The sequence below is a fragment of the Erigeron canadensis genome, chromosome 8 (assembly GCF_010389155.1).
Source record: "Erigeron canadensis isolate Cc75 chromosome 8, C_canadensis_v1, whole genome shotgun sequence".
Classification (NCBI taxonomy): domain Eukaryota; kingdom Viridiplantae; phylum Streptophyta; class Magnoliopsida; order Asterales; family Asteraceae; genus Erigeron; species Erigeron canadensis.
In genome coordinates, this window is record NC_057768.1 from 440444 (window position 1) to 467481 (window position 27038).

At 33.8% G+C, this 27038-nt stretch overlaps 1 protein-coding gene across 2 annotated transcripts; it reads left to right on the forward strand.

Moving 5' to 3' along the window:
- The first annotated feature begins 13387 nt into the window (after positions 1-13387).
- On the forward strand, positions 13388-26598 carry LOC122609996 (transmembrane emp24 domain-containing protein p24beta2-like). Of its 2 annotated transcripts, XM_043782965.1 has the most exons (12): positions 13388-13769; positions 18576-18894; positions 19024-19164; positions 19792-19911; positions 19989-20201; positions 20538-20756; positions 21153-21500; positions 21608-22099; positions 24139-24342; positions 25271-25457; positions 25960-26067; positions 26321-26598. In XM_043782965.1, exons 1-12 carry the CDS (start codon positions 13453-13455, stop codon positions 26452-26454), a joined length of 2802 nt encoding a protein of 933 aa, XP_043638900.1. In that variant the 5' UTR covers positions 13388-13452; the 3' UTR covers positions 26455-26598. The 2 variants fall into 2 exon arrangements, with proteins under 2 accessions (XP_043638900.1, XP_043638899.1); XM_043782964.1 differs by lacking the exons at positions 13388-13769; positions 18576-18894; positions 19024-19164; ... (3 more) ...; positions 21153-21500; positions 21608-22099 and adding an exon at positions 23841-23990.
- Positions 26599-27038: the final 440 nt, after the last annotated feature.

Here is a 27038-nt window from a genome sequence, read left to right on the forward strand (position 1 = left end):
CTGTTAAATAGAAATTAGCATTGCATAAATATAACGGTAGAAAAAAGTAATTCACAGTTAGATGTAATGTATATTTATTTATAAAACAAAATATTAATGTAGTTAAATAACTATTATACATAAGAAAATTAATTAATGCAATGTAAATTACTATTATAATTGAAAACTTAAACTTTATATTAACATAACTTTAATAAATGGTTAACCGAATTTTTCGGGTAACCGATTTGCGGTTAACCGAAATAAACGGTTCAAAATTTTTAACTAACCGACCGAATCGAAACCCGAAAAATGGTTTGAAATTTTTAGCTAACCGAACCGAACCGTTTACAGCCCTATCGGGAAGACACAAAGGCTGAGGCGATCAACTATTTTATAAATCAATTAGCATTCAAACTTTCCGTTAAGCCCTTGTTTAATGTAATATCGCATGTAGTATCAAATAACTCAAACCGGGTCTATCTTGTTCCCCAATAAATGGTGAAGTTCATGTTGTATGTCACCGCATATCTCGAAAACCTCACTAACTTTCAGCCTCACCGCGGTGTTGATGATCCTGACTTCACTTATTGCTTCAAGTTCTTCTTTCTTTTCTCCCTCTCTATGTCAATTTCATTTACACTTAATCACATACTCATATATTCTCGATGTTTTTAGTTGAAATACATGAAACATTTATGTGCGACTTTGTACGTATATGTATATATCTGTATCTATATGTTGCCGTACATGAATTTATAGCTTATCTGTGACGATTTAGTTTGAAAGTTAGGCTTTCGTAACCTCTTCATAGTTGTACGTTATTGCTATTCTGTCTGAATATATTTTTTTTGATCGATATATGTATAGATGATTTAGAGCGATTGTTCTGCGTTTAGTTTAATATCATTTGTTAGTTTGATTAGCTTGTTTGGCTATGTTTCCATATGTAATTATGTATATATGCTGTTGTATAGTTCATCGATTGTGATTTGTGTCGGTGAATTCTGTATAAAAGGTAGGTTTTTGTGACCTCTTTCTCCATGTTATGTACAGATGATTTATAGCAATTGTTATGTAATTCAAGTATGGACAATTGTTATTGATATAGATGAGCAGGCTATGTTGTAGTGCCTCAATAAAATGGGCATAACTTGAGTTACATGGCTTATGACCAGTCAAAACGACCACAGAAATGAGGAGCATCAAGTTGCAAACCGCCAAAGGTCGACTCTCGAGGCCCGAAACGGCCTTTTTCTATGACTTTTGGACATTTTTATGTTTTTTTCGTGTTTGTTTGGACTTTTATTTTGTTATAACTTTTGGCCCACTAATTTTTTCGGCCCATTTGAAATTTGCTTGCTTATTTATAAATGATCAAACTTGAAGAAATCAAAAACTCATTTTTTCCCCTAATCACATGTGTGTGTTTTGGTGTGAAAATCTTAAATTTCGGTATTCTATTTGAATCAACGAAAATTTAGAAGAATTGTTCCTAGTATTCCTTTGAATCAACAGGGTCAATTACTTATTTCGCTTTCCGTATGCGTCAGTTATGCTATTATGTTTCTAAGTAACGTTATGCCGTGCAGTTGAAATGTGATGGTTGTGCCAAGTTGCAAATACATGGATGAGGCTCAACGAGAAAGTTCTCGAGCAAAAGGTTTGGGAAACCCTTCGTGGATAATTCACTATTTTAGCATCACCATAAGACCTGATTAACAGAATCATAAGCTGTTCTTTTTTTTTTTTTATCTAGTAACATGGGTGTTTGTGGTTTTGCAGTGCAAGTTCTGTAACAATGAAGGGACCATATCTATGAACCCTGGCAAAGGTCATTCACTTACTCTTAAGCTCAGTCAGAGAGGGGAACCTGCCCCTTTGATGGCATTTGACTGCAGGGGTTTGAGCCCTTTGACTTTGCATTCAGCAGTGGCTGGAGAGCTGAATCTATCCTACTTTCAAATTGGGGAATCAAGTCCCAGTAGGGACAAAATGCATTTCAAAATTTAAAGTTTATTGAAAAACTCTCTAATCTTACAACATTCCAAGCCTATTCGGTATTCATATATGAACTTGTCATAGGAGCAGAGGTACGCTTACTAGTTTTAATGAAAAACACATTAAAGATATGCAAAGACTTTTTGGAACACTTGCCTTTAGGGGGGTGTTGGTGTGAAAAAAAGGTTCATATTGGTTATGAATTGGAATGAACTTGTTATCTATAAAGTGCAATGGGACATAACGTGATAACATACCTCTGTAGAATATGGTTTGTTTTGTATGTTGGCTCACATTCCTTTGTTTCTCTTTTTTAGGTCAAAGGAACCAAGTTTGTCTCCATTGACCTGGCTCAATGAGAATTTCTAGAGTTGGATGACAAGGGAGGGTGTGTGGTGAAGATTTGTAGGTTGCGCAACGAGTTCAAAGTTGTTGAGTCAACTTTAAGGTTTGTTTAAATAAGCTACCACGAGATAGCTCTCTCTTTTACATGCGTTGGTACAGATCGTAGCTGACCTCTGAAATCTCTAATGTTAAGCCAAAACCTGTGGCTACATATCCTGTGTAAAAAGTGTTCAGCAACTATTGAAACAAATGTCGTGCATTGCAAAACATCTGTTCTGGGTTGAATTGCTTAGATTGTTTCGTCATATCCTTTAAATGAAATTTTAATATTATTATAGTTATTTTGATTAATTGGTAGTTTTTTATTTTCTTCTTTCTAAATATATTTCGTTTTGAATTTTTGTTATTATTTGTTTAATGGAAAATCAGGAGATCGGATCTTCAGTCTTCACCAAGGTCGTTGTAAATAACGTTTCGCGGTCACGCGGTATAACGCCGTTATAACAGACTAAAAAATATAAAGGAATTTATTTAAAAATTTATATATATTAGTAATATATTCATGGTTTGTACGTTAAAGCATGCATTTCTACCTGATATTTGTACCTATATAACTATTTTTTGCCATTTTACAACAAAAGTGGCTATCAAACTTTCAAACAAGGTGAAGATTAAACATTATACTACTTGAAATATTGTTTTTGTTGATACAGTTTGAAACAAAAAAAGATAAGGAAGGCTACAAATGTAATATGAAGTTTAAGGAAGGCTAGAAATGTAATATGAAGTTCAAGATGAAGTATAGACATTTTTTGAAAGATAAACGGCTAAAGTTGATATTGGTTATAACTATTTTATGGAACCCATCAAAATATTAAATGGACCCACAACTCAGATTCTTCATCTTACTGAGTATTATTTTACCCCATCCTTTTTTCTCTCTCTCTCTAATCTCATCCATCCACCACATCTCATCCATCCACCTTATGTTGAAGTTTTACACCATTAACTCAGATTCTTCATCTTACGAGTATTATTTTACCCCATCCTTTTTTTCTCTCTCTCTAATCTCATCCATCCACCACATCTCATCCATCCACCTTATGTTGAAGTTTTACACCATTAACTCAGATTCTTCATCTTACGAGTATTATTTTACCCCATCCTTTTTTTCTCTCTCTCTAATCTCATCCATCCACCACATCTCATCCATCCACCTCATGTTGAAGTTTTACACCATTATCTAAATCTTCTCTTCAAGATCTGATCTATATATCATCCATCATCATGTTGATGGTTCGATTCCCAGGCGAGCATCTCATTTTTTGTTAACTTTTTCGATTCCCAACAACCATCCCTTTCTATTTCTTTCTTCGTCTTTTCTATTCTTTCATCTTATGAAGTTGTGAGATTGACCCTCTCCATTTTTTCTCCCCCTCTCTTATCTTCTTTACCAAAACAATTCCATTTTCCCTTTTTAAAAAAAAATGAAAGTTTTTGTTAAAAGTCAGCCGTTATTTGACTTTTTTGACCGTTAAATCCCGTTAAATTCATTATTTGACCATTATTGACTCAGACCTTTAAATTTACCCTACAAACCCCCTTAACGTAACGTTGGACCTCCTAGCAGTTTTAATGGCGTTATAACGGCCGTTAAGGCCATTATTTACAACACTGGTCTTCACTGATGTCACAAAGTCAGACTTGCCCACATTTCCACCTTTAGGAAAGCCCATCTATATACGAGAACTCAACTAATGGTAGATGATCTTCCCAAGTTCCACCAATCTCAATAGCATAAGCCATCAACATGTCTTCAAGCATTTGAATGGTTCCCTCGGTTTGTCCATCCGTTTGAGGATGAAACGCCGTACTCATGTCGAGTTGAGTACTCATTGCTCGTTGAAAGGCTTTCCAAAAATTTGAGTTATACCGGGTATCTCTATCGGAGATGATAGAAACCGGAACTCCATGCTTAGATACCACTTCCTTAATGTACAAGTGCGCCATTGTGTTAAACTTATCGGTCTCATAAAGGGCTAAGAAGTGAGCCGACTTTGTCAACCGATCCACAATCACCAATATAGTATCACGACCACTACTTGTCTTCAGTAACTTCATGATGAAGTCCATTGCATTCCGTTCCCATTTCCATCCCGGTGTCACCAGTTGCGCCAATAAACCGGGTTGCTTCTTATGATCGACTTTCACTCGTAAACAAGTAAGGCACTCAGTCACATATTTAGCCACGTCATGTTTCATGCCCGGCCACCAATAGAAATCTTTCAAATCAAGGTACATTTTATCCGAGCCCGGATGGACCGAATAAGCCGACTTGTGGGCTTCATTCATGAGAAATGTCCTCAAATTGTCGAAAATGGGAACCCAAAGCCTTTCAACTAAGTAGCCCATTGTCTTCTTTTCTATCGAATTGTTGCTCTATGCCATCTAAATTTTCATTACCAAAATTCCCTGGTAAAGTAGCTTGTATGTGTGCTTCTATGATCCAGTCATGAATACTTTGTCCCACCGTGAGACTCATGGCTCTTGTTCTTATCGGCTTGACCCTTCCCTTTCTACTCAATGCATCGACTACAACATTAGCTTTGCCCGGATGGTAGCGAATATCACAATCATAATCGCTAAAAATTCAAGCCATCTTCTTTGTCTCACATCCAACTCACTTGATTGAAAATATGTTGAAGACTTTTTATGATCAATGTAGATTACACATTTGGTGCCATAAGGGTAATGTCTCCAACACTTCAAGGCAAAAACGACCGCTCCTAACTCTAAATCATGAGTAGGGGTAGTTTTCTCATGCACTTTAAGTTAACAGGAGGCATAAGCAATGACCTCGCCCCGTTGCATAAGCACATACCCCAATCCTTGACCCGAAGCATCACAACATATCACAAAATCCTCTACTCCATCCGGAAAACTCAAGATTGGTGCATCACACAACATGTCCTTGAGAGTTTGAAAGGCAATTTCTTGCTTCTCGCCCCTCTCAACGCCTCCAATTCTTGACTGATTCAATCTTGCTAGGATCTACATGAATCCATCTTTGCTCACCATGTGACCGAGGAAATGAACTTCTCCTAATCCAAACTCGCATTTAGAGGAAATTTCTCTTTTCTAAGCAATTCTAGCACTTCGCGTATATGTTCGGTAAGATCTTCCTTCATCCTCGAATAAATAAGTATATCACTAGTAAAGGTAATGACAAACTTGTCCAAGTTGGCCTGTCACACCCGCTTCACCAATTCCATGAACACCGTCGGTGCATTAGTCAAGCCAAACGGCACAACGGTGTATTCTAAATGCACATACCTTGCAAGAAACGTCGTCTTTGAGATGTCATCTTATGGACGCACAGTTTGCTCTAACCTGAACGAAGGTAAATCTTGGAGGAGGGATTAACACCTTCTAGTTGATCAAATGAGTTCTCATTTATCGAAAATGGATACTGGTTCTTCTCCATGAGCTTGTTCAACACCCGGTAATCGATACATATCATAAAAGACCCATCATTCTTCATGGAAATGGAATAGGAGCTCCTAATTGCGACTGGCTAGGATGGATGAAATCTTTCTCTTAAAGATTTTTAAGTTGAGGTTCCAACCTTTGCATCTCCGTTAAGGCGAATTTTATAAGGAGCTTTGGCTACAGATGCAACGTTAGGAGTTAGTTCGATACAAAAAGCAAGTTGTCGAGACGGGGTTAACCAGATAAATCGTCCAGAAGCACATCGGGAAAGTCATGAACAGTTGGAAGGGTCTTCAACTCAACTATTGTAGCGATAACTCTAATTACTTTTGAACTAAAAGGATCCGATATTTCACCTTAAACCCTTAAGACCCTACCGTAAGACAATGATATCTTAACCACTCTTTCACCACGATCAATAGCCGTATTAATCGCCAGCCTCTAATCTAAACCCATAATGACACCAAAACTTCCCATATCGAATGGCATAGAATCGATGAATAAATCTAAGTCGTTTAAAGCCAGGATACAATCACGAAGTACTTGACTAAGTCTAGTTAGAGCACCATTGACCATTTCAATATCAAGCACATGGTTTAAGGCACGGGGATGAATATCTATCGAAGGAACGAAGCTATGCTCAACATCAGGAATCAAATAACACTGTGGCGTAATTATCGTTAAGAGTAAATGTACCTGTCACTACATTAGGATTGTTGCGAACTTCAGTAGTACCCGCCGCAAAAGTTCACCTAACCCTCTTTCCTCTGGTTTGTCATTTTGTACAACACCCCGCTTCTCACCATAAATGCTTGGCAACACCTACCGGTACGGTTAATTATATCCACCATAGTAATGATCTTAAAGTTTATGACCCGAAGGTTGGTCTTAAAGTTCTTACATGTTAGTCACACAAATAGTCAATGCTCTCGTACCGACATGTCACACATAAATCATATCTTTACACTAAGGCAAAAGTACTAATGTGCTAGGGGAATCGTTATGTATCATGTCATCATACCAAGTTCATAATAATTGTTCATCATCAAACCATATACTCATGTCCAATACAACACACAACCGAACAACTAAAACAAGTGGTCCAAAGTATAATCTGAATCCGATATGCTCCCAAGTCATTGACCGGGTATGTATACAAGGTGTACCAGCGGCTAACCCTCCACCCAATCAACTCCCATTAAGCATATCGGTTCCTTATTATACTCCAAGCCAAACGTGTGCAATTCGTGATGTCATTCACTTGTTATAATACCGGGTAACCATAAAATAATTGATCAGGCTCTTTTAGGGTTGCCACAATATTATATCATGTTAATGCCATAACTTCATCTTGCCCTAAATCATCAAACAATATCAATTCAATCATCTCAATCCAACAATATGCACATGACCTCATTGACCTTAAGTAACCACATTGACCTCATGCACTTGACCACCACACAACAACACATTGTCCACATTAACCAAATTGTACTCATGTTATCACATTCATCACATTGTACTTTCCACAACATAACACATTGTTCACATTGTACTCGTCACAAAACAACACGTTGATCACATAGTACTCATCTCAAACCAACACATTGTCCAATTGTACTCATATCATTACGTATATGATCCTGTCTACGAACTCTTAGTGTACACTTACAAGGTTCATACAATTCACGTTGCATTCAAAATTCTTAACCATGCATGCTATATGAAGAGTTTTTAGTTAAGCCGTAGTCTAGGTCAAACCGCCTAATTCTCTACGACCACGCATGGGCCACCATTCTGTAACACCCCGAGCTAAGCTCGAAATATTACCGAAAAGATATAGCGTATGCATGAGATTATCATAGAACATGAACTATATGAATAAAAAGAGAGGGTTCGGTGAATCCAACAACAAAATCAAGTACAAAAAAATGCATAAAATAAGGCGAATGAATCCTGGATCCATGTAAGTCCAAGCCCAAATACTAGTGCAAGACTCAATTTGCCATCACCTCTTGGATTCCCGAGATTTACCTGAAAAGTGTACTAAACAAGGTCAACACTAGGTTGGTGAGTTCGTAGAAAAGAATGAACAAAAACACGTACCGATGTCAACCAATACATAATTAACATCAAGCATGATCTGAGTTTGCACACTTGTACCCAATGTACTTAATAGCACGTTACGTACCCCATTGTACTTAATTGCACGTAATGTACCTCATTGTACTCAATTGCACGTAATGTACCTCATTGTACTCAATTGCACGTAATGTACCTCATTGTACTCAATTGCACGTAATGTACCTCATTGTACTCAATTGCACATAATGTACCTCATTGTACTAAATTGCACATAATGTACCTCATTGTACCCAATTGCACATCATGCACCTCATTGTACCCAATTTCACATCATGCACCTCATTGTACCCAATTTCACATCATGCACCTCATTGTACCCAATTTCACATCATGCACCTCATTGTACTCACATAACCAATAACACCATGTGTATATACTTTGTACGATACTACTTTTGAAAGGCCTTTGATGCTTATATATAGGGTCACCCGCAACCTTCCCACCACATCTCCAACCTTTCAAAGGCATTACCGTCCTCCATATATACACAACTAACCTATAACAACTCAACATACATATACAATAACCATACAACAAATAACATAATTGCACATCTACAAAACCATTACACAACATGTAAATCCATAAATCCATCAATGTCTCCATAACAACCATGTACATCAATGGCCCTCACACGTGTACTACCTCAAGATATTTAGAGCACACATAGTAAGCAAGAACAAATAATAATGATAACAACAATTATTCTAACAAGTCCTATATTTTCATGCATTACTCACAATGTCCCTATATTGTCCTCTTGTCCTTCATAATGTCATCACCCAAGACACTCAAACATATGCACAATCAAGTCATATCATCGATCAAGAAATCAAGCGTATGCACAATTGAACTATGTCATAAATCAAAGCAAACATATAGATGCACAAAATAAGTCAACACACAAAAGTTGTACACTTTTCAGCCCGAATCTCAATTGAGTAGGGAGCTACGAAACTCACCTTGATTTCCAAGCAAAACAACAAGTTAAAATCGAGCTATAAATGTCAAACAACCGCCACGTGCCCACAACCTATCAATGTTTATCATATTAAATTCAACTCTATAACTTTACACAAGTTGGTTAAGTAAGTTTGAGTCATGCCAAAATCCCACAAACGCCTTAATGACTCTCCCGAGCATGGACTAGAACACTCTGACTCGACATTGTTAAAACGGACAAGGACTCAGACCAAAAGGACTATACCATGAGAAGGTAGACTCTCTCATGATTCCAACGATAGGTCATATGACTCGATTGGACTTACGGATCAAAAGTTATGCACATTTGAAAATCTGATATGAAAACGATACAAACTCGCGGCACGAGCTACACAACTCCTCGCGGCACGAGGTACGGCACAAGATAATTCACTGATCGACGAGACACAAAACTCGCGGAACAAGCTATCCTCCTCGCGGCGCGAGTTGTTGCAGGTTTGCAGCCAAACATGATCCAAATCATAAATCCACTTCATTTCATCAATTTCATGCCAAATAAACACAACCCACTTCATAAATCCATTTCATTTCATCAATTTCATGCCAAAAATCGTTTTTAACCCTAATTGAACCATCAAGAACCCTAATTCGTGTTTTGACTCGATTTGTGACCCGAATTTACTTGGAATCAACTAAAAACATGAAAGTAAACATAAAATGATGAATATAGATGATTTTAGCTTACCAAAACCTTCTCCTAGTCTCCAAACCCGAATTTGACCCGAAATGATTAGAAATCTTGCACTTTGACACCCAAATTTTTGATATGATGAAGATATGATGATGATGATGATGTTTCTTGCACTAATCTAGCTTAGAATACATTAATTAATGAAGAGAGTTTAGAGAGAAAGAGAGAGAGAGATAAGATGGAGAATGAGTGGATGAATGGGAGGGTGAGTGAGATAGGGTTGGGTTATCTTAGAGGGGTCATGGGTTGGGTATAACCCATGGATAGGATCCATTTACATTTACTAGCTAAGTTTAAGTGTCATCAAAAATGTAAAGAATCAACTAGCACTAACCAATGACCTCGACTTGCACATAAGTCCCAAATTGAACGATGAATTGATCTATATGAACACATTGCACTTAAATGAACTCCAAATTGCAATTGAACTATATTGGCCAACTCAATAATTATTCTTATTGTACTTGTGGTCAAACGGTCAAAGTCACAATTGTTACATTTTAGGTAAAATAAAACAAGTATTAATGTAAAACAAGTAAAACAATATGATTCCCTTCACTAAAAATGACCGTGCATCATGAAAATCATCGTGCATCAATTGTTTCGTGAATCTTCGTGCATCAGTTTAACCATGATCTAATGGTCAAGATCTTGTTCTATTTGTTTTAGTATAATACTTGTTTTACAATACCCAACACCTATATATATATATGTATGTATGTATGTATACTAGTGTTCAGGCCCCGTCCAATGGACGGGTAGTCTCAAAATATATTAATCAAAGCTAAAAAAGTGGAATTCAAATATATTAAATGAATATACCAAAATCATCTTGGAAATTTGCTAGCTGAATAGCCACTCTATCAGTCAAAATACTCCAAAAATTTTTCGCCCATTCACTATTGACCGAGCCATGTATGATAGTGCCCTGCAAATAGCAAAAAAAAAATGGAAAAACTGGTAAGTTCTCTTAGTGTGTTCTATGTATTTAATCCAATTTGAAAAAAATAAACCCCAAACAAATTAACCATAAGAATCGAATAAACATCATTGCATACAGATCTAGAAAAATTATTCAGGATAAAAAGGGAACCCAACCAAGGACATTCTAAACGTGGATCAAATGATTTTATCGGCTAATGGAAGAAAGATAGGGAATCAAATCCTTGATAAAAAAAAAATAGTCGAGCCAAAAACGTTGCAAAGCCATCTCCTGTTGTGTTAAATTCTAAACATAACGTGGTTCAAAGGGTTTTATCTAAATGTATTATTTAAAATTGATATCGTGTTTTTCGTAAGATCCGAAGTATATCTATCATACACAAACTAAAATGATGAATTGTTCCACCATGCTAAATAATCATACTAAAACATTCAACACCATCTGAATATGTAGCATTTTCTCCTAATAGAATAATAGCGGCTAAAAAATGACACCATTAATGAGCTAGTTTCAAAACAGATTCAAAATAATCATAGTCGATATATTAAAGTAATCATAATCTTACTCGTAGCAAAATTCGACTTTTTATCTAAAAGCTTATAGAAAGATATAATCGTAAATCTTAAGTATACACCATTAATTAGCTACTTTCAAAACGATATCAAAATAATCAGAGTCAATATATTAAAGTAATCAGAACCCTACTCATAGCAAATTTAAACTTTATATCTAAAAGGTTATAGAAAGATATAATCGTAAATTCTAAGAGTTAATATAGGTTACAAATACAAAATTTAATATATAATATATTTAGATCAGTTAAGTCATATATCACAACTTAATCAATACGAAAACTAAAGAAGAAACATATGAAAATTAAGTCCATATAAATATTGATTCCAGTTTACCCATTTTTTTCAACTTTAGTTAAATAAAAAATTTAACTAAAAATAATAATGATTAATTATGTGAAAGTATATAAAAAGAAAAACCCTTTTGTAGTTGATCGTAACTTCTTCTTTTGTTGTCGTACGTGAGCTATATTATAGATTACCAATAAACCGAAAAGTGTAAATTAATTATTTTTAAATTAGGTGAAATTGTAAATTGGTGATGGAAAACCAAAAAGTGTAAATTAATTATTTTTAAATGTAAATTGGTGATGAAAAACCCAAAAGTATAATTAATTATTTTTAAATTAAGTAAAGTGTAAATTGGTGATGAAAATTCAAAAAGTGTAAGTTAATTATTTTAAAATTGGGTTAAAAAGTGTAAATTGGTGACGAGAAACCAAACAATGTAAATTAATTATTTTAGATTGGGTTAAAGTGTGAATTGGTGATGGAAAAGTAAAAAGTGTAAATTAACTAAGATTAATATTAAAAAATTAGAGGATTAATAAGGATGGAGGATTAGGCTAAAGTAGGGGGATTAAGGGTGCCAAGTGTACCCCAACCCCATCTTTTAATTAGTTATATTATTATTGATATATATATATATACTAGGTCTTTTACCCGCACGATGTGCGGTTATTTAAAAATGTTGTTTTAGTAATTATATGAATATTTATAATAACTTTTAACAACTATACATTATAAGAGGGGAACCTAGATAGAAGGCGGAGCACCGACCCCGGCCGCCGATACAGTTACCATTATTTAGGCATGTACATATAAATCTATATTATCATTAAATGGAAATTTTTATATTTATTGAAATAGATAAATTCAAATATAACTCTTATTATTTATGAAAATCTTTGCATTTATATAAAAACATACGTTATCAAATATTCATATTAACTATCACATATTATACTTCATGCAATACTAATGAACATAAAATGAAGTTAAAATGTAAATATAATGTAAAATCATAACGATCTTTTATTTTTTGCAAAGTGATATGTGACTTATTAGAATTTCATCACACTCTTTCAAAGAAAATAGTTTCATAAAACTTACTTCGTCAAATAATAAAATTTATAAAAGTTGAAAAGTTTTAATTAGATATAGTTAGAAACCAAATTCAAATTATAATTAGATTACAAAGAACAAACCTATGATTCAAATTATGTTGAATTCACCTAGTAATTGATAATAGTTTTTATAAAACGTAAAAACACCACCACGAAAAGGATAAAAAACTATATTACAATGTGATATATAATATTGGTTATATTAAATAGTAAAATTAAGAACTAAATAATTTGAAAACCAAATATTTTCTAATTTTAAAAATAGATTTTAAATTCATACGGTTTCTATTATGATATAGAATGTGATTTTTTCTTTTATTTTTGTAAGATTTTGTTTATATATAGATTTTATTTTTATTTAATTTAATAGTTTTAGATAATATAATTTTGTAGATTTATATATTGTAAAAAAATATAGAGATGCCACATAGGATAAAGACCTATGTGGTAATTTTTAAAAATAGCTTTAAATTATAGAAGGCTTTAAAATGTTAAGATAACTATTGTTTTAAAATTTATATATATATATATATATTAATTTTTAATATTTATAAAGGATAATGCAGCCATCAAAATAAGACTACTGGCCCCACTATATAAAACGGGTCGGTTGTTGGTATCTTAAGACGGTCCACAAAATCGGGTTAGCTGAAACACTCGCAGCCCACTTGCATATTGCTTTAATTGGCCTAGTCAAACTTTAATTACATTATTTTGTTTTATATATACTATATTTTAATAATAATAACACTTGATCCATCCGGTATATATAGACGATGGATATTGACACTTAACTTGATCATCATATATATAAATTAGAGAAACATTATATATATATATATATATAGAAGGAAGAAATTAGCTAGCTAGAATATATATATGGAAGAAGATGAAAAAGAAGTTGGTCCATTATTTGAGACAACAATAGTTGACGGGAAAGGAAAGAAGATAAAAAGAGTATTTGCAACAACGGTGTTGCTAAGTATAATATGGATATGGATATACAGAACAACCCAAGTGTATTTACATGTGACAAGCACAACAACAAGTAGTTATTGGACTAGTATGCTCATCATCATCTTTGTAATTGGGATGTTTGTTTCGGAGATATGTTTGGGTGTGTATTGGGTGCTGACGCAGTCGGTTCGATGGAACCCGGCCTATCGTCGCACCTTCAAACAAAGGCTGTCCCAAAGGTACGTCCGTCGTTCCATTTTAATTCGGGCTAATTTTAATTAACGTTTCCTAGCTAGCTAGCTTCTTGTTTATAATTTGTACGTTCTTATCCTGATCGATCATGACGAGATTGAATTTTGTTTTCTGTTTTAATTACTCGATCATTCAATTCATTGGCCGGTTGACTAGTTTAAGTTACGAGTACTACTTTAAGCAAGCAATGATATATTATTCGTGATTTTGTTATGTATAGCGACAAAAATGTTGATGTTTTCTTTACTATATGTAGCTGTATCAATAATTGATTGCTCTAGCAATTTTCTTATGCAGTAGTAATACGTACAATGCTATTAATTTAAAAAAAAAATACATATAACGTAGCTGTATTAATTCTTGTTATTCTTTCTGTATAAGATTATTCTATTATATCTTTGACATAAGTAGCAGCATATGAATTTAGTCTAAAAGTAGATTACCAAAGTACAGTATATATATTTCACTCAAGTTGCTAACTAATTAAAGTAATTAAAAAGGTATATTCAAATGATATGTAGATTGAATTTACTCGATCAATAGCGTAGGTACGTGACTTTAGATTGATCGAGGTATAGCCACAAGATTATTTAGATATATATTTTTGTATGTATATATGAGATAGATAAAACTTTTTATTATTTTGAATTCTTGATTGATGTTTAATGATTGAACACATATAATACATACTTTCTTTTCATTGTCTAGAAATGGAATGTAACTTGGTCCACTTTTAGTTGGTATGTAAAGACAAGGTTAATTAGGTTGATTAATCAAATAGTTGTTTTAGAGATAAGAATACTTTGAAAGAATCCTACAATAATACTCATATAATAATTGAAGTTTTCTAGTGTTTCAATTAAGTCAAAGACCTAAATTAACAACTTCAACAAAATTTAAATACGAGTATCATTTCTAAGTAAATTCATTGCTTAGAACTTTGATCTGCACGTTAATTAAGAGTTTAACCATTTTATACTTACGAATGAGGCTTTTTCATATATGTCCATGTAAGTTCAAGAATAGTCAACGAATATAATTTGAAGTGTGTTTAACTAATTTAAAAGGACAAGAGTGTACATTATATGTAAGCAGGGGGCGGTTCTCTTTGTAGACCAGTGGGGCCCGGGTCATCGTCGTTTTTTCGCTGAGTGGTACTAATATATCCGTATTTTGTCCAAAAAATTTTATTATTTATTATGTCAGCCCCTAAGAATTATTTTTTAAAAAACTTTTGATATGTTTAATAAATTTAATAGTCCCAAAAAAATTAAAAGTTTTGTTTACTCTTTTTTGTTTACTTTTGATATGTTTAATAAATTTAATAGTACAATAAATTTAATAGTTGCTAACGGTTCATTAACATGTTTCCACTACTTACTCTGTTTTGTTTATTAAAACTAAAAGTTTTCATTTGTCACCTAAATTGGGTCGGTCACTGGACCCATTTTATCTTATTCGGTTAATGAAATCCCAACAAATTCCACTATAAAGTAGAGACTATGGCCCAAGAAATAAAATAATGGGCCCAAAAATATAGGGTTTTGGGTTTCTTATGATCACTGTCAATTGACATTGTTGATTTTCTTACATAGATGTCTAAAAAAGATCGTTCTCTCTTAATTCCGTAATCACTAATCACTAATCAATTTCAATTACATGTTTCTTTCTATGTATACATTTTGAATGGTTAATTTCTTTCAAATCCCTAGCTAGTGAAGTTCATAAAGAAAAAGATGTGTATCTAATCTAGCTTCCAATAATTTAGGGAGATGAGATGGTGGTGAGTGAAGACATCTAACTAAAAAAAAATCCCCTTTATCCCATACTTACTCAATTGTCTTTACACTAAAAAAATCCACATTCGTCAATCTTTTATATATCGATCCCCTAGCTAGGATCCTATATATATATATACACACACGCTTTCTTTATATCTCTTATCATGTATAGAGATAATGAATGAATGATGATTTTCTTTTAGTTTAGCATGTCATATAAGGAGAGTTAGAAGTAATGAAGTATGCATGATGAAACTGATACAAAATGTCAAAGACATTATGGAAACTTATTGACAAAAACCCTCTTATCATTCGTTGGGAACTAGCAAAACATAGAATATGCAACCCCTCATCATATCATTCCACCCTCATAAATGCAAATAATGAAATTTTAGATGTTCAAATGTGTTTGAATCAGTTAATTATAACTTGTATGTTGGTTATTATTATTTTTTTTTACTGATAATATGTATATTAATTTAATCTATAGGATAGAAAGTAAGTATTAAGTAAGTAATTAAAGTAAACACCGTTTTTTATAGGATAGAAAGTTTAGGTAAATATTCATTTGCACATAAAAATTTGTGTGCATGTAACAGATGTAAGTTTAAGAATAGTCAACGAATATAAATTGAACTGCCGTTTATGCCTATTCCTTATGAAATTTGATTTGATTATGTTCGTTCGTTTGCATTAATTGAAAACAAAAGTATCACAAACCAACTAACATATAAAGTAAAGCTTTAGGATTTAGATTCAACATATGCAAAATGCAAACCATTCATAAACAAGAAATAGTTACGCGGCATGTTTAAATATGATTTTAATATTAGATAACCCGACATGGGTTTTCAAAAACACCTTAGGAAAGGAAAAAAAAAAAAAAAAACACACACACATATATATATATATATATATACAATCAAATAAGAACAGTTTTAAAATAAGAACGGTGAGAACACCTTAAAATCATCATTTTGATGCATTAAAAGTCCATAAAACTGACATAGTGCATAACTAATTATCATTATTTAAGTGTTTAACAACACATTAATTCATCAAAATCGAAAAAATCACGTTTTTTGTTGGATGCATCATTTTGATGAATATGCATCCAAGATGGATGCACAAAACAAAAAACATGATTATTTCAATTTTGACGGATGAATGTGTTGTTAATCACTTAAATAATGATAATTAGTTATGTACTATGTTAGTTTTATGGACTTTTAATGCATCAAAATGATGTTTTTAAGGTGTTCTCACCGTTCTTATTTTAAGAGTGTTCTCACCGGAGTGTTACCCATATATATATATATATATATAGGAATGAGTTATTTTGAGAACTCCTAAAAAAAGGACTCAAGAACCATTCTTGACCACACATTCTTTTCCTTTTTTTCTCTTCAATTGAACAATAAAATTCACTTAAATCATTCAAAATGTTCTAACTCACAAACCGTAAATCGTTAAAAAAAACAAAAAGCATGGGTAGTCTTAAAATTTCGTTCTCTTTCATTAGAAATCCAATTCGATATACTTTTGATGACTTTTTAATTTTCGTTTTTTTTTTTGTAGTTACACATAACTTACACATGTGTAGGTTGAACAAAAATTATGATTCGGAACGGGCTTCGCCCTTAAGGATATTCATAAACCAAAGCTAGTGGGGGTGATAGGTCATAGAAGGTGATAGGTCATAGGGGGTGACCAGTGGGGGTGATCTACCTAACGAGCTCCGCCCTTAGCCGCTATTCCTCTGCCATGGACTGACGGGCTCCGTCCTTGGCTACCATGGCTCTGCCATGGATTGACGGGCTCCGCCCTTGACCTTCATTGTTGTGTACATATGTTCATTTACAAATTTACATGTGAAAAAAATGATCTTACACATGTGTAGGATGAACCTACACATGTGTAGGATGAACGCGATGGGAAAAAAAAACAAAAATTAAAAAGTCGTCAAAATTATATTGAATTGGATCTCTAATGAAAAAGGACGAAATTTTAAAACTACTTATGCTTTTTGTTTCGTCTAACGATTTACGGTTTGTGAGATAAAACATTTTAAATGATTTGGGTGAATTTTCTTATTTAATGGAAGAGAGAGAAAATATAAGAAAATGAGTGGTCCAGAATTGTTCTCGTGTTCTTTTTTATTTGTGAGTTCTTAAATAACCTTTCCTATATATATATATATATATATATATATATTGGGTATTGTAAAACAAGTATTAAATTAAAACAAATAAGACAAGATCTTGACCTTTAGATCATGGTTATATTATTGATGCACGAAAATTCACGAAACAATTGATACACAATGATTTTAATGATGCACGGTGATTTTCAGTTAATAAAAACCTATTGTTTTACTTTAATACTTGTTTTATTTTACCTAAAACTTATATATATACATATAGGGAAAAGTGAATAGAACCCCTCACATACAATTTTTTTTTATATATTTTAATATTAATGATTAAATGTTTGAGCCTCATGATATTTATGGATTAAAAAACCAATATGTGAGTGTTCCACCTATAATCTTAGATACTTAGTTCCATAATGTTGAAAAACTTTCAGTGAGTATATATAGAAAATTGTGTTTGAATATGTGATCCAAAGAATTAGACCTATTTAATTATAAAGTATGCATTTCGAAGCATTTGAAATGGGTGAATTATATAATAGGACACATATGGTTCCCGAAGCAGGTAATGAATGGTTAATTGAACGCCTAATTAATTTGTTTATAACCCTTATTATACTTGATAACCTCCTCTTCAATATTTTTTTATCAGTATCACTTTTTATATTAGTGATGATGATGATATTCTCGTAATATCTGTTGTATAAAGTCACAAGTTGAATACAAAGTATAAAACATGTAATTAGTATATGATCATTTCAGTGGGGTTTGCACCATTATAACAAATATCGAGTATTAGACACTGATTTTTTTGTGTTGCGTAATATGAAGTTATCTAAGCTGTTTAGCAAACTAAACAGGTACGAAAATAATTTGCCAGGGGTGGACGTATTTGTTTGCACGGCTGACCCTGTGATTGAGCCACCAATGATGGTGATCAGCACTGTTTTATCGGTTATGGCATATGACTACCCACCAGAGAAACTTGCTATCTATCTCTCTGATGATGGTGGATCCGAACTTACCTTCTACGCTCTCAATCAAGCAGCCCTGTTTTCCAAGCACTGGCTGCCATACTGCCGAAACTATAAAGTGGAGCCACTATCTCCTGCAGCCTATTTTAAGTCAGCGTCTCAACCATTAACCACAACACACATTCAAGATTTTATCTCCATTCAGGTAATCATAATATTTGAATTAGCATTCTTAACAACATTATAAAAATGAGGCGGTATGAGTATGCATAAAGCAAGATTATGCATAACATTTTTGTTAACCTAAAAATAAGTGTTGTCATTCGGTTTGCAGAAACTGTTTGTAGACATGAAGACTCGGATTGAAAATGTGACTAAGATTGGAAGAGTTCCTGAAGAATTACGCTTAGAACATGAAGGGTTTGCAGAATGGAACTCGTTTACATCTTCACGTGATCACAATGCCATCATCAAAGTAAGAACTTCTGGTCTTATGTGGCATTGAACCCTGTTTCCAACTCAAATAACTTTGGTTGTTCGATAACTAGACTTAGAGTGGTGACAAAATTAGTAGACAAAGTAGGTTGGATAAGTACATGAAGGTTTTGGCTGACCCAAAGCAAGTTTTATCAACATTTTTCTATGTTCTATAAATAATTAAAGGTTAAACAGAAATATAGTTACACAAATTACTTTGCAGGTTACAATTTATGAGTAATGTGATTTTATGTATTAAAAATGGGGAAAGGCTAGGTAAAGCATGCAGTACCTATTTTAGGTAAAGCAGGGGGAATTATGTATAATTCAGGGGAGGTTATGTAAAAGTTCAGGCGGGAGGCTATGTATGTTTATCAAATTCAAAGGTTTAATTTATAACTTTTTTTAAAGTGGCAGTACCTAAGCTTAGGTAAAGTCTGCAGTACGGATCATATTCCCATTAAAAATACATTTTAAACGACTTCAGTACTTACACTTTTTAGTTTTACCTATTTCATTAATTCAAAATATTTCATAACCCGAATCAAGCAACACATAAGAAACACATCAAAACTAAAAATGTCATCTCTAATGAGATTATTCCCAAATTTCATTTTTCTTGCAGATTATACTTGATCATAATCAAGATATAGAGGGGAAAATCCTTCCAAAGTTGGTATATATAGCTAGGGAAAAGAGACCAACTCATTTCCATAACTTCAAAGCTGGAGCCATGAATACATTGGTAACTGAGTATTTAGAATTTACATTCATTTTCTTTTCAGTTTGTGGTTCCCATGATAAGATGACAATATAATGCAGATAAGGGTGTCTTCTATGATAAGCAATGGACCGATAATTCTAAATGTCGACTGTGATATGTACTCGAATTGCAGTGCTACTGTAAGGGATGCCCTTTGCTTCTTCATGAATGAAGAAAAAGGCCATGAGATTGCTTTCGTTCAGTACCCACAGTGGTTTGGAAATCTTACAAAGAATGAACTTTATGGTGGTTCTCTTCGAGTAATCCGTGAGGTGAAAGATTTATTTTTATAAATTCAAGGCGGCAAATTAGGTGGGTTGGGTAATACTTTAGTAATCTTTTGTTAAGAACTGAAACCCGTTGGTTTGGGCAGGTTAGATTGTCACGAAACACTTTTGTCCAAATTCTATCAAATGATTAGTGTGCCAATTATAGTTTAACGACCTTGGAATATGCAAATGATAACACTTTGAGCGACTCAGGTTTAATTTGCTATAGATAACGAAAAACCATAAAAGAGTCAAAATTGCCACCTTTGATTTACTTATATATGCGGAATAAATGAAAAGCTTTTATACAATCTTAAAAGTTTGTGTAAATTGATGAAGGTTGATTTCCATGGTTTTGATGGTGTTGGAGGGCCTTTATATGTTGGAACGAACTGCTTTCACCGGAGAGATATTTTGTCAGGAAAAAGTTTAAATGATGGAAGTAAAATCAACTGGAAACCGGAGAATCATCACACTAAGAATATTGAATATACGATTGAAAAATTAAAGAGTCTTGCAAGCTGCACGTTTGAAACTGACACCGAATGGGGCAAAGAGGTATTGCGTCGTTTATTTTTCCTTCTTAATCTCCAAAAAATTTATCTTCATTTTGGATATAGGAGGCAACATATAACAGATTCGAATTTTAGTCCAATCCAAACTGTTATTATTAATTACATGATTTACAGTGTTTTATGAATTACAGTGTTTTATGAATTACAATCACACTTTGGGTCAGCATTCGTTATTTGATTATGTTCAATTCCAGTAAATGTTAAACTATGGGTAATAAAACATAACCGTAATCTTTTCTATGCTTTATTGTATCAGCAGTTCATTCCTTAGAGATAAACGTAAATCATTTCAGTTTTTGTGTTTCGTTATTCATGAGCATTGAGATTAGCCCAATCTGGATTTGCATTTCATTTTGTAAGTTCCATTTGTGTATTTTAGATCGGGTTGAAATATGGGTGTCCAGTTGAGGATGTGATAACAGGCCTATCAATCCACTGCCGAGGTTGGAAGTCAGTTTTTTACAATCCAAATAAGGAGGCATTTCTAGGTGTTGCTGCTACCACTCTTGACCAGATCCTCGTGCAACATAAAAGGTGGTCCGAGGGTGATCTTTTGATTTTGCTCTCAAAATATAGCCCGGCTTGGTATGGGCTTGGAAAGATTCATCCTGTACAGTTGATGGGCTATTTGATCTATTGTTTATGGTCCCCTACCTCCTTGCCAACTCTCTATTACACCATTGTCCCTTGCCTTAGTCTCCTATGCGGCATTTCACTCTTCCCTCCGGTATGTGGTCATCCCTTTTGCACCATTCACTTAATTACCTTATGTTATCACAAGCTGTGAGATGTACTTAACTATATAAACAACACGTACGTCGTTGGTGTATTTAGGTAACAAGTGGATGGTTTCTCCCATTTGCATACATCTTACTCTTCGTCTCCATCTTTGACTGCCTTGAATTCCTTCAATCTGGTGGAACCATAAGAGGGTGGTGGAACGACCGAAGAATCTGGACCTACAAACGAACAAGCTCATATCTCTTTGCATTTCTCGACACAGTTTTGGGCTCTGACTTATCGTTTGTAATCAGCTCAAAAGTGGCGGATGACGACGTTCAAGATAGGTACAATAAAGAAATGATGGAATTTGGAGCGTCATCTCCTTTATCGACCACAGTTGTGACACTATCAATGGTCTATTTGTTGTGCTTGGTAAAGTTCGTCATCAGATCAATGTTGATGGACACAAAAACTCGGAGATCATACTATGAAACAATGGCATTTCAAATCCTAGTTTGTGTTGCATTGGTGGCACTAAACATACCATTGTACTCGGCTCTTTTCATTCGTAAAGATAAAGGGAAGATTCCAAATTCTGTCTCTGTTAAATCGGTTTCTCTTGCTTTGTTCATTTGTACCGTTTTCTCCTTTCTGTAGTATGTATATCTCGATACAAGATATAAGTCCGTTTCAAAGTTGGTATTGTTTTGTTATATAATTTTGGTATATTTTAAGCATACGTATTTCTACAACTTATAATAACATATTATTGTGTCTTTTGTAGCATTGTGTATAAGCAATCATAAAATACCCCGTAACTGTTAATATACATTTTTAACTTTTCAATTTACATATAAAATTAAAAAGCATACTATGTAATTACAGAGGTGATAATTTTTATGCTTTCTCAATGCTAAAGACTCTTTAGCATATATTTGTTTTATACAAGTGGGCTTAAAGACTCTTTCTCAATGCAAGTGGGCTTAAAGACTCTTTCTAATTATTTAGTACCACTATATTTGTTTTATACAAGTGGGCTTAAAGACTCTTTCTCAATGCTAGTTCGGCCATAGAAACTTATCCCAAAAGTAAACAAATGTACGACACGGTGAGAACAAAACCGTCAAAAGTCATTACTTACGACTTTCCAGTGGTTGTGTTGTGTAATTTTGTTTAACTATGATACACATCATCAGTGTCGGCATAATGTTTTTAGGGGCCTTTGAAGGTCTTTTATACCCTTAAATGCCATAATCAACAAATCTATATTCGAATTTCTTTAGGAGAGTGATAGAATTTTAATTTCCAAGAAAAGTGTTGATGGTTGTTCATAGACAAGTGAGATGTTTTCAAGCCCTAACTATAAAATTATTAACTTTAAGGAAAAATCTAGTTATAACAGTGTAGTTATAGGCTAAACTATTAAAAATTTGGAGGCCTTTGTTATTGGTGGGCCTAGGCCCATGCCTAAACCCATAAAACTATTAAGCCGGCTCTGCACATCATATATAAATTATTATTTTTGAAACTATCCATCTATCAGGCGGGACTAAAAACTAGTTATTCATATTTATTATGAGAGCTTCCATTGTCAGTTTCTTATCGGTCAATTAGGATGACTCCAGGTGGGACACCCTTCAACTGGGTGACTCTGAGGTATAACTATGGTCACTAATTTGTAATTAGGGGGATTCGATTTCCATCAAAAGTGACAATAACAAGGCAGTTTTGTTATTTTTAGTTTACTTAAAACCTAGCAACAAGCTAACAAGTAAAGATACACATAAAAACCAGTTTTCCAGAGAAAAGAGGGTCGGAATACCCGAATGGTTTGGGTTTTGAAAGACCCCGCGTCGAAAGTCGTTAAAGACCAAAACCGGTTCGGGTTTTAAAAAACCCGGCGGTTTGAGATGGTTCGGGTTTTCAAGATTGGGTGAATATCGGGTTCAAAATCGGGTCGTTTTGGTTTTGGTAAAAAGCAGTAAAAACCCGATCCACCATTGACCAAATACTGGGTTCAACCCGGTTCGAGTTTGATCAAATCCGGTTTCTAGCTCCGTTGACTAAACCCGGTTTGGTTTGAGTAGGGTGGGGCAAAACCCGACTTTTGTGCACGGCTACCAAAGAAGTAATAACTAGGAAAATAAGCAAAGCCCAAACACCCCCTTAAGGCCTTAATGTCTATTAATTTTGTTTAACGCGCCATTGGGCTTAAAACTTAAAAGACTTTTTCACAAAACTAGTTGGGCCATGAAAACTTTACCTTTTAGCCCAAAAACAAACAAAACTACGTACAGCTGAGCTCAGTGAGAGAACAAATCAACCAAAGGCGTCAAAAGTCAAAAGTCAAAAGTCATTATTACTTACGACTTCCGTCCAGTGTTTGGCGAAACCTTGTTCCTGTGTGCTGTGCTGTGTTGTGACGTCATCCTCAATCGTACTTGCAATTAATCCAACCCCCTTCATAATCCGTTAAACAAAATTCAAATCAAAGGTAAATCTAACGACTTTCATTGACTGATCTGTTCTTAATTACCAGCATTTCACTCTTACAGTTATAGTAAATCAAGAATCTGATTATTTGTTTTTGTGTGTGGATAATAATTAATTATCAATTGAATTTTTACGATTGATGGTTCCAGATGAGATTGTCGTGGGCGGGGGTGTTGTTGGCGGTGGCGGTGATGGCAAACGTGAGCGGAGGAGTGTTTGGGATCAGGTTTGTGATAGACAGAGACGAATGCTTTTCGCATAAAGCCGAATACGGCTCCACGGTTCGGTTTTCTTTTGTTGTTATTAAGGTTGAAGCTGCTTGGCATTATAACGAAGACGGCGTTGATCTTGTGGTATATTTTTTTCTATTTGTAAATTTCGATATTTACTATGATGTGTTTCATATTTGTTAGTACACTACCAATTTGTTTAACACTTAAACTCCATAGCCGACTAAATTATTGGTGCAGGGATGGCGATTTAGAACACAAACGATAATAGTATAGTTTTAAGAGTCATACATGAACGATAATAGTGTGCATGTTATATGAAATTCTGATTGTTATCCGTGATCTCCAAAAAATGATTTGTTTTGGTTTTGGAATCTGATTGGACTTTGTGGCAATTTTTGAATCTGTCGACGTGTTTTAGCTGAGTCGTTATTCGTTCCGATACAAAAGAATGATACGATTTTGGCATGTGAGGTTTCATAGAATCATAGGGCTTATTTTCAATTTCAGATTTTGTGTGGATTTATACTTTTATTGAATTTTTATTTTGAGCTGTATTAACCTTTTAGTATTTTGACAACAGGTCCTCAAGTTTGTAGCACCGTAGACCTTAGTGTAGCAAAATTTACACTTTCCATTTGGATAGCCATAATTTTGACCTCAACGGTTTTTTAAATCTGTCTCGTCGAAATTTTGAATCCCCATTTGGTCCGTTTCATCATGGTTAAGACTGTGTAGCAGAAAAAAAAAGGAAGGGTTTAAATGATTTAGCTCATTTTGTGTGTCCGGCTTCACTAGGAGGGTAGATAGAGGGTTCCTACAAAATAAAAATTCAAAAGATGCTCCTTAGCTTCGTTATGCAAGTTCAAATACATAGAAAAAAGCATAAGAAATGTAGATTTAAAATGATCTTTAGTTACTACATAAATTTTCTTTGGCAACCACTCAATTCTTGCATAGAATAGTTGTACCATTCATTGTTTTGCATTTTGTTTGTAATATGTTTTATTGGTCAAAGGTCTTGATTATCATATTAATTTCTGATTATCAGGTGAAAGGACCAAAGGGTGAACAAGTTCAAGATTTTCGTGACAAAACAAGTGACAAATCTGATTTTGTGGCACATAACGAAGGCCTTTATCAATTCTGTTTCACGAACAAATCTCCTTACCATGAAACTATAGACTTTGATGTCCATTCTAGCCACTTCTATGCAGATGTTGAGCATGCTAAAGATGGTGAGTTCTTTGCCTCCTTTTTTATATTATACTCATGTATAAGTAACGACACAATGGTAGAAACCGAGGATTGTTTGCTTTCTATGTTTAGTCTAAAGACCATGACTCTAAGTCTAGTTAATTGAGCGTATATGCAAGGTGAAAAAAAATAGAACCATTTTACTAGGATTTTAGTTGTATCAAAACCATCTGAGTTAGAATTTGAGAGGAAATGAAAATAAATTACATAAGTTAGAAAGAAAGAGTAAGCAAATGTGTGCTGTAATGCGCATGTGATGCCATTCTTTCATTTATGCAATTTCTTCAAACTGTTAATTCTTGCAAACTAAAGCGGCTTATTGGCATTTTTTACTGAAACTATGGTTAGGTTGCAATATAAAGTCTTGTAACATGCTTCAAATGTCATAATTATATGTATCAATGCATATATGGAATTAATGACTTTATGGTGCCTGCTTTTTTGGGACATGCTAGTAAAGTCTTTTATGATCTTTTTTTGCAGATCATTTCAAACCGATTTTGGAACAGATATCGAAGTTAGAAGATGCTCTATATAACATTCAATTTGAACAACATTGGCTCGAAGCCGAGACTGACCGGCAGGCAATGAGTAATGTCTTTGACTCTTAATGAAAGATTATACAGCTAAAACGATCATTACACGTCTGCTTTTTCTTACTTATATTTAAATAAAGAGTTTACTTGATTATACAGCTAAAACGATCATTAAACTCTTCAGTGTATTCTACAAATCTAAAAAGAGTTTATGATGTCATTTGAAAACGGATGAATCTGGTCTATTGACTCATCGAAATCTCTCAATGAATCTGGTCGATGATTAATTAAATGTGTTCGGTTTGCAGTAAATGAAGGAATGGGCAAGAGGGCAATGCACAAAGCATTTGTGGAATCAGCAGCTTTGATCGGTGCAAGTGTGTTGCAGGTGTATCTTCTTATACGTCTGTTTGAAAGAAAGCTTGGGATGTCTAGAGTTTAACATGTAATTGATTGCAGAATGTTTAGTGCTCTTTAATATGCGGACCTTTTATTACGAGCTTAATATATACACAAAATTTGCACTTCAAACTGTATTTCAGAAGAGGGTGTATAAAATATTTATCACCATGTGTTTACTTCACAATTCTTTAGTCTTTTAAATACTGTTCGATGTATTATCAAAGAATGTAGTCATCTAAGTTAATTCACATCTCAAATTTCAAACCAAAGGGTGTTTGGATGAGTATCAAAACTTGACATAACGATTCCAAAATGATCGTTAGTAACAAAACTGGTCAAACGTTTTGCTTTTGAGTTTGTACTTTGTAGAAGCCAAAATGAATAAACTTTGCAAACTTGAAAGGAGCTGTAACAGAGTTGTATATTCCACGATGATTTAAGATAATGGACTTAATAAATAGATTGGATGTATATTTGTGCTGTGACGGGAACAATGATCTCACACACAAATACTGCATATTATGCTAACAAATGTGATCCAGGCAATCATCAAAAAAAAAAAAAGTTTACCAGCAGATTTCCATGTGTCAGCCCAGGTTCATAGACTTCTCGACAAGTTATCCG

What these genes read in the sequence shown, in the direction of transcription:
- LOC122609996 (XM_043782965.1), top strand. Translation starts at nt 13,453, where the DNA reads ATGGAAGAAGATGAAAAAGAAGTTGGTCCATTATTTGAGACAACAATA. An exon ending in AAGATTTTATCTCCATTCAG is followed by an intron (nt 18,895 to 19,023) that starts GTAATCATAATA and finishes TTCGGTTTGCAG; the next exon opens with AAACTGTTTGTAGACATGAA. An exon ending in CTGGAGCCATGAATACATTG is followed by an intron (nt 19,912 to 19,988) that starts GTAACTGAGTAT and finishes AATATAATGCAG; the next exon opens with ATAAGGGTGTCTTCTATGAT.